Below are 9,119 nucleotides of genomic sequence, written 5' to 3' on the forward strand. Positions count from 1 at the left end.
TACAGGGGGTGGGTGTCAGAGGGTAAAGGCCAATGGGTTACAAAGGATCTGCACAGGGTCTCCCAGAGGATTCTGGGTCTGTCTTCTCGCGTAACTGAAGAGTAGCTGCCTTCCCAGGGGGTCCTGCTGGGAGATTGAGCAATCTTCCTTATCTCAGCAGACGTCCCTCCAGGGCAGTGGCTGGGCATACCCTACAACAAACCTCACATATTTAAGGTATTTTTAAACTAGTAGTTTCAGCTACTTTTATAGTTGAAGTATTGTTGAAAGTAACAGGTCATGAAAGTACCCAGAGCTTTTCCACATTTACTCCTTTCCTGATCCCTTTAAACCTCACATATTTAAGGTATTTTTAAACTAGTAGTTTCAGCTACTTTTATAGCTGAAGTATTGTTGAAAGTAACAGGTCATGAAAGTACCCAGAGCTTTTCCACATTTACTCCTTTCCTGATCCCTTTTTCCTTCTCAAGTACATAATGTTTTTTCAGTATACTTTATTAATTGAAAGAGCAATCTTCTTTAAACAATAACTACCAACCTAGGGCAATTTTTTTTTAAATACCACCTATTCAGAGAAAGTAATAACTCAAAATACCTCAAAGGGCTGAAATTGCCTTCCTTGATGTTCAAGTAATGGATGTATGCTAAAGCCAAAAGGCTGTTAGGAGCCAAGAGAATGACAAAACTACCAAAATAAATACAAGTACTCAACATTATTTGTTTTTAAAAACATGTATTTCTGATCACAACTTTCTGTTTTGCTCCCTGTCATTGCATAGATGTGATTTTACTCTCAGTCCCTTTAGTATCAGCACACTACAGTCCTTCTGTAACGAAAAAGACAGGTCTGGTGACATGGTCTGCATGGGACCAAAGGCAAATTCCTCAGCAGAAGCCCAGCATTTGTGGTGATACTGGGACAATTGAATCCTGTATTCCCAGAGTGCAATCAAACTCCATCCCAGTCTGAAACAGACTTCATTAATTCCACTTGCTGATATTCAGACAGCAGTAATTAAATACTATGAAGGATGACCCCACACTGGGCTGCCTATAGGACTCAAAGTCCAGAGAAAGATGCACTAATTTGTCTCATCAGGTGTCAAGGGTTCTTCCCCACGACACAAGAACACAACAGTATCTCTTCTCTGTGGATAAAGACAATGATACTCTCCTTACATGCCAAACAGAAACTACTGGGGTTTCACCATCTCTGCCCCAGCAACACCAAACAAGCGCTGGGCTCCAGCTTGCCCCAGCTCTGCCCTGCCCAGCCACAAGCTCTCTCAAGCTGGGGCCTGACCTGTGGGCTGAAGTCCCAGCCCAGCCTCAACTTGTCAACTGGAAGCACCTGATAGTCTGGGCTAGGCAATGCCCCTGGCTGCCCGCAGCCTGCCATCCTCCCTGGCTGGCACTGGTGGGGGCCACAGCTGCCAGTTCCTGTCCCCTGGGGTGTAGGTGGTTCTCTCTGTGCCTGGATAGGCACACATCTCATCCTCCTTAGGGTGTGAGTGAGTATATGCTGGTTTTCACTAGTGTATGAGGTACATTCTTACATAATTTAGATCACTAAATACGAGGATTATATCAAGGAAAAGTCTAGAGTTACACCCATAAGCAACAAGATAGCTGGAAGCCAGTGCAGCTGATGAGGAGAGGGGCACAAAACTGACTGTTTCTGGTTTCTCTGTGAAGAAAGGTTTTCATCTCATTCATTGCTCGTGTTTCTGTAATTTCTCCAGTAAGATCCCAAGCATGAAGAAGACAAATCTTTTTCAAGGCCAAGTATAATATCTCTCTCGAGTGCTGAGACAGTCAAAGATATACCTGCCCTAGGTGCTATCAAGGATATGAATTTGATAGGAAAAGAAAATTCTTGTCATTTTTTGCCTGGTTCTATTAATTCCCCTCCACAGATCATACTAATCCAATAATTATTATCTCCCTCTACAATTCTTTTTCCAAGCAGATTCCTATCAAGCATGCAAAAAGTTGCTTCAATTGCCTTTCATGCTGTAATGTTTCTCTATTAGGATTATTGGGATGCTTTTCATTAGCAAGCAGCTTTTAGTAACTAATTCTTTAATAACTTTTTTCTATACTCCCTACATCTCTACTTATTCTCACCACCCCTTATACCCCTAGTGATTAGGGATCCTCATTATAAATTCCCATTTATCCACTTTTCCACAAAAGCATTTTCTAAGGACCAAGGCCAGCAATTTTTTTCAGGTTTAATCAAAAGTAACAAACTTTCAAAGCCCATTCCTTGAATATTTCTGCCTATCTCATAAAGGACTTTAGCCAGGGACAATCAGCCAGTTATTGACCTACACTTAAGAGTGATTTGATTGCCATGTATGCACTGTGTCTGAGGGTTGCACAGAGAACTAAGTCCAAAAGGCTTCTGCAAATATGTCACCTAAGTTCTGGAAGCAGCATAGCTACAGAACAGCTGCAGATCTGTGCAGCATCCTAGACTCAGTCTGTCTCCTACACAGCTGGAGCAGCTCTGGACTGAAGTTACAAACCAGGGTGCTTGCACCAACCAGGACACGACCCAAGACAACGGAATCCTTTTTTCATTTCCTTTTAGGAGGAACAGGGTAAAATAAAGATAGGGGCAGATGGGAAGCTGGGACAAGATAACCTCCAGAGGTACAGACAGAAGGTTCAATAATCAGATACTTACCACTGATTTTCTTCACAATTCAAACAGACTTGTCCTCAGCAACATGCAAGTCTTCTCCATACTTAATTCAAAGTACTACTTTTTTCCTGCTCTATCTAGAGATTTCTTCTAGCACATGAAAATCCTTTTCATTTTACATAGAAACAGGCTGGAAAGAGAAGCTGGCTTATGACACTAATGAACCAAGCAAGCAGCAGCAAAATTAAACATCTCTGCAGGATGTTCCCCTTCTTACTTACCTTCAGGGCAAAACTGGTTTAGAACACTAATTCAAAGTGCCTATCCAAAATATGAATTCTTACTAACATAATTAGCCAGTAAAGCCTGACTAGCTTATTTCCAGCTCTGCTTCCTTTTCAGCTTGCAGTCTAGCTCTAATGAGTTGCTGTAGTCATTAGTGGACATTGATAATATGACTTAGTTACCAGGTGGGTGATTTTTTTTATATATGCTATAATCACTCACATTCCTAAATTAAACCCTGATGGACAAGAAAGAAGAAAGCAGTCTGACAATAACATAAGTAACTTCTTAAGTAGAAAGCTACTCCATCTTGCATAATTTTGCAGGGTTCATTAAGAAAGCAGGACTCATTAGGGAAGCTTTTACTCATATACAGTGCACAGGATATATAGAAACAGAGTATGAATGCCCTAATCAGTCCATAGGAATTACTTTACTAAAACACAAAGATGGTCTTCCTGTCTCTCCTAATGGTAGATAAAATCTGATCTTCCTGAGAAGCATAACCTACCCATCACACACTCTCTGTGTGCGTTACTACAAAGGCAGGATGACTTGGTTTTGATGCCAGCTACTAATAAGATTATTTTATAACACATAAAAACAAAAAGAAAAGGACTGTAGTATGTTAGCAGATATATCTACCAATGTTATTTTTCTTTTCAACTCTATGTCCAGTAACTTGAGTCCTACTAGCTTCTATTGGATTTAATAGGTACAAAGCAGCTAAATGTACTAAAAGCACCTGAAGTTTCATTGTCTTTTAGCATGTTCTGGTTTTAATTTTTCTTTAACTCTGAAAACTCAGAAGCGTTGAGATAGAACACACAATGTTGTCATTTTCTTAATCTGCTATTCGCTATTTTGCCAAGCTCTAGATCACCTCCAGCCTTAAACAGTGTACTGGCTTCACTGCAACAAATATCTTCAGATGCAGAAATGGATTTTAAAAATTTGAAGTTAAGAACTTCCGCTTCAGGTGGCTTTAGAAAATTTTGACTGCACTGTGAAACCCTTGACATTGTTATGAAAAAATTACCTGCCATTGTGTTAGTACCAGACAGACCTGAACCAAAATCCAAAAAAAATTTAAAATACTTTGAATCTTCCTAAGAATTTGCACTGCTTTCATCACTGTATTTCTTCTGAAGTCTATGACTGAACTTCTAAGTCTGGACTCAGCAATTCACATTCGTGCTACCAGTGCTAATATTTGCAATGGGTTTTTGTAGATAAAGATGGAAAGGATATCTCATCCCCACTAAATTTTAAGGGCTTCCTCATACAGTGCTGTAAATCTTCATTACAGGTTTTCCGAAGCAGAATCCTTTGAAAGATTGAAATTTAGGAAAAGGTATACATTTCGTCATCATTGGTCTTGTAAGGACCACGATACTCCTTTGGTCTTCTTAAAAGATTGTTCCAGAGCCATCCCCACAGTAAAATAATACAAGTTAGTTCTAAAGTCTCCCTTTTCCTATTTTTCCATATTCTCCAAAGCACAGAGGTGAATCAACACAGTCATTCTGTAGAGTATGATCTGTGTTAGTCTGAGGGCTTTCAGGTAGTCAAGTAATATTAATTATTAATAGTTCCCTTAGCTGTAGACTGCACAGCGCAGCAGCCAGGACCCATGGAGATTGCCACATCAGTCTGAACTCACAGCTGTAAAGGGAGATGCAGCATTTGGTGCAATGCAGAAATGCATTGTGCCAGCCAGGGGGATGTCACCTCTGAGACAGTCGACATGAAGTTGTGAAAGGACAACATTAACTCCCTGACATTATCTTCAAGCAAGTTCGTTCACTGTTCTTCCGCACAAGTCAGTTACCATCAGAGTTTTCTGTATCAGCATGCCCAACCCCCACATATACAGAAGAATCCAAAGAAACTTCTTTATTGACAAATCTGTTTCAATATTTCACATCACTTGACCCTAAGACATTCACATCCTAAGCTGCTAAACCCATTTTAATTTACTTTCGCACAGTAACTTCCAGTTACCCAGTGTAATACCTGAGGACATACTGAAACCTCAGAAGATGGTAAGATTTGTCCAGAATATCTGTCTGCTAATGACAGAGTATGTCTGTTCTTTATTTTAGTGTCACCATTTTTGAAGTGAAAGAGGGGAAAATATTGCGTAAAATTATCAGTGTTGGTACATAGCTTAGGCTAGAGAACTACTGCAGTTGGTATGCAGAACCCCACAATCTGCTGAGGTGCTTTGCTTGTTGTATCTTATATGAGTTCTGCTTTCTGCTTGGAAAGAATGCATTTTGCATCTCTTTTACTGGTGAAAATCCCACCAAGGGAATAAAGCTTCTTGCTTTTAGTGTTTTCAAAATATCCTTTAATCATTATACTCTAAGGAGTAGAGGGAAATACAGATCTCTGCAACACTAAGAGAAACACATCTGAACCAACATCCCTGGACCCTGCTGACCTAACATGTTCACCTGCCTTTCGTAGACAGATCAAGGATGCGATCCAAGCCATCCCTGATCCATAACCTGTGTAGTTACATCAGTGCAATACTACTTCTTGCTAAAGCAGATTTGGCTTCTTAGCTATAGCACCAGGCTGCCCAAAGGTACAGGTACAGCTACACCATTTTTGACTAAGAACCGATGACCTGCCTTCTGTGAATACAGAGCACAAACAGGGAGAGACCACATCTATATGCAAAGAAGTTTAGGCTGAAAAGTAGGAGAAGGCCTTTTCTATCACATCAATGAGATATTGGAACAACTTATTAAAAGAAATAAGTTCATAAATTTGATTCACTTACAGAAAGGGTTTTTTAACACAGCTGAGTAGGTGGACACAAGAATTCAGGGGATAGCTGTATGTTCTTCCAAACAGCCTGAAATCAACAATAGAGCTCTGGTGCAACACCCCAACACTGTGCTCTTGAAAGGCTGACACAAATTCAGATCTGAAATGTGAGGCTAAAGTTCAAATATATTCCTTAGGTACGTCACATTTCTTATCTAATCTTTGTTTTCCCCCAGCTAACTGATAGGCCTCTACGTGATATCCAAGAAGATACTCTACTGAAGTGTTGCAAGATCCATAACACTTTCCTTGCCTAGAGTTTTAATCAATGAGAGATACATTTATCCTTTACAGACCTTTCTTCCATATTATTACATTTTCCATTCATCCTTGTATACTTGATAATCATTTCCTTCAAAATTGATTCTAAAACTTCGCATACTAGATCAGACTAAAAATTCCAAAGCTTTTAAATGACAATTACTTTCTATTTTGATTTTTATACCTCATCCTCCTTCATTTATTTAAAAATTACAACAGTAAACCTGTAAGTTAATATATCAGTAAGTTCAGAATTCTTGGCTGAATATTTATTTCAAAAATCCCATCTGTCACGTTCTGTGTGCCCTCCTGGTTGCTGTGTTTAATTTTGAAGAAAGAATTAAGAACTTAACACCTCTTGAAAATTTGTAGAGATGATGGCAAATGTCTTGCAAATCTGTCACCTCTCTCAGAAATTTTTTCCAGATATTAAGTTCTGCTATTCTTTGCACACATCTTTCATTATTCTACTGAATACAAGTACCAAACTCTTCATTCTCATGAGCAGTGACAGGACTCAAGAAAATGGCCTGAATCTGAGTCGGGAGAGGTGTAGGTTGGATATCAGGAGAAAGCTTTTCACCCAGAGGGTGGTTGGACACTGGAATAGGCTCCCCAGAGAATTGGCCACAACACCAAGCTTGATAAGAGTCCAAGAAGTATTTGGATAATGCTCTCAGGCACATGGTGTGACTCTTAGGGTGTCATGCATAGGGTCAGGAGTTGGACTCTATGATCCTGATGGGTCCCTTCCAAATCAAGCTTATTCTATGATTCTATGGTTCTATATTTACAATATTTTGGAGACATAGTTTCTGCTTCTCAGACCGTAAAATGACTGGGAAAGAGCCTGCTCTTCACGCTGCCCGTTCCAAGGCCTCTGTGAACAATTCTGTTCCCCACCAACTCAGCTGGTCAATAAACCACCGAGCTGTTTCTCCTAACTTCCAAGAAGTACTGTCTTCTTCACATGGCCTACCTGAATCAGTGTCTCCAGCTCTAGCTCGGTTACACAGACATGCTCCCGAAGAAAGTCAGCCTTCTCTGACGCGATCGTGTTCTTCTGCCTGCTTTCGAAGGGCTGCTCCAAGGCACGGAAGACGAGTCCTCCTGCCACCAGGTAAACTACCACCACAATAAAGATGGCCACCACTGTTCTCCAGTTCATGACTTTCTGCCGGCCTTGAGAAGGGGCTTCCATGGCAGCAACAACAGTGGCTCGAGGGGAAATGGAGCGTTGTGGAGATGGGTGATGCCCGTTAGTTTTGGGCTCAGGCTCACAAGCTGGCACTGGTGAGGGAACAGCCACTGAAACACAAAGTAAAAAATCTTACTCAAAATCAAATCTCTTAGGGTATGACCTTGATTTTCATAAAAACTTTCCGAAGTAATACTTTCAAGACTTTTACATAAATCATGTTCTTCACAGAGATGTGATTCTTCTCATCTGGAAGGTTCCATGTCTGCTTTGTCCATCCATACACAATGGACACCTCAAGGGTTTGCTTTGCCCATTACCTCTAGAACTTCAACCATTACCTCTAGAACTGGATAGGCCAGTTACATATGCAAAAATTTCACAAATATGCAGAAAACCATTTATGCAAAATGAACATGAAAGTTTTGACTAGCTAGGATATAAATTACACATGGTGGTGTTTGGTGAAAGACCCTGGTAGTGATTTACATCCTTAAATCATAATACTAATAGTATTAATATTGCTAAGAAATTGAACTGTTAATGAACACTGACCACTACCTGACCTGGTATTGACAGAAACAGGAAATGCTTTGCAAACCGCAGTGCTGTTTGGCTCACTAACATAAACTGGCCCGTACTATTTACCTGGATTCACAAAACCATCGCTTGTGAAAACATTCTTAGAGCCTGGAAGCTTCACAAATTTTAGCATAAATCATGTGTCAGCCAGAGTATACGAGATGTCTGAGGTCAAAGTTACCTGCCAAGTGCAACTGTGGACCTCTCACCTTGGGACTGAGACACTGTATAGTCCAGATGAGCTTAGCAATACATCAGAGCTAAGAAGCCCTGACCTCCAGTTGGACTTAATAGCCTGACCACTATGTCAAGACACCAAGGCATCTAAATCAAGTTTGGGTCATCTCCAAATAATTCAGGTGTCTCATCATCACACTTCCCCACTCTGTTGCTAGAGTTACCAATGGCAGGATGAGGCTGGGTTCCTCAGCATACACTGGTATAATGGTACCACATGTAGGATTTGAAGATGCTGGATTTATTTTAAACAAAATTCCTGTGTAATCTTACCATGGTGCAGCTGCCACTGGCCTGTAATTTCTTTGAAACCAGATTAATTTATTGCATATCAGACCTAAATCACATTACAGTTAAAACACCGTGACTTTAGGAGCATTCTCTGAATTTATTCACAATGTGTCTTTGCTGTTTTGCTTAGAAATTAAAGCAGAAAGATTTACAACATCCCATCAGAGTGGCACGGTAACCCCATTGTCTAAAATTTAAACATACAACATGATTATACTTTGAGTCTGAAAGGGGCTGCAACTCCTCTCCAACAGAAACCATTTTACGATACTGAATAATTTCAGAACTCAGGCTTTTACCACAGTCACATTTTCCTCCAAGTAATACATCTTTGAAACACTGCATGGAGGATAGAGCTTTCAGTTTACTTGATAATCAATAAACTGCAGAAATCTACAGTTGCTTTATACTTACAGTTAATATTTTGTTTCAAAAATGATTTAGAGACTCCAGATACCAAATAGATTATAAAGGATCTAGGATCAGAGCAAAAACCTTTGTAGTTGATTCCTTTTTTGTGTATCTCAGTTTTGCAACACCCTGTGGCACAGCTGCGCAGTTTGACCATCAAAAGATCATTATGGTTCCCAACAGTTATTTAGCCAAGATGGAGTGACATCAAACTTTTCTCTTACCTCCAGATATATTTCATGTAAATATTAAGAACTTCAAGTGACAATACGAAGAAGAGTAACAGTATTAAAAAGAAGTCACATTTCTTGTAAGATATCAGTATATTTATTCTCTCTGTCTCCTGAAAGTATTCATGTAATAAAT

At 39.9% G+C, this 9,119-nt stretch overlaps 1 protein-coding gene across 1 annotated transcript in view; it reads right to left on the reverse strand.

The window, feature by feature from the left end:
• Window positions 1–9,119, reverse strand: part of KCNK10 (potassium two pore domain channel subfamily K member 10) — a 65,420-nt gene that overhangs the window by 34,778 nt on the left and 21,523 nt on the right. Inside the window, exon 2 of the mRNA XM_008629693.2 lies at window positions 7,014–7,342. Within this exon, the coding sequence (XP_008627915.1) occupies window positions 7,014–7,342 (329 nt within the window). The remainder of the gene's footprint in view (window positions 1–7,013; window positions 7,343–9,119) is intronic.

The sequence above is a fragment of the Corvus brachyrhynchos genome, unplaced genomic scaffold (genome assembly GCF_000691975.1).
Source record: "Corvus brachyrhynchos isolate BGI_N302 unplaced genomic scaffold, ASM69197v1 scaffold1, whole genome shotgun sequence".
Classification (NCBI taxonomy): domain Eukaryota; kingdom Metazoa; phylum Chordata; class Aves; order Passeriformes; family Corvidae; genus Corvus; species Corvus brachyrhynchos.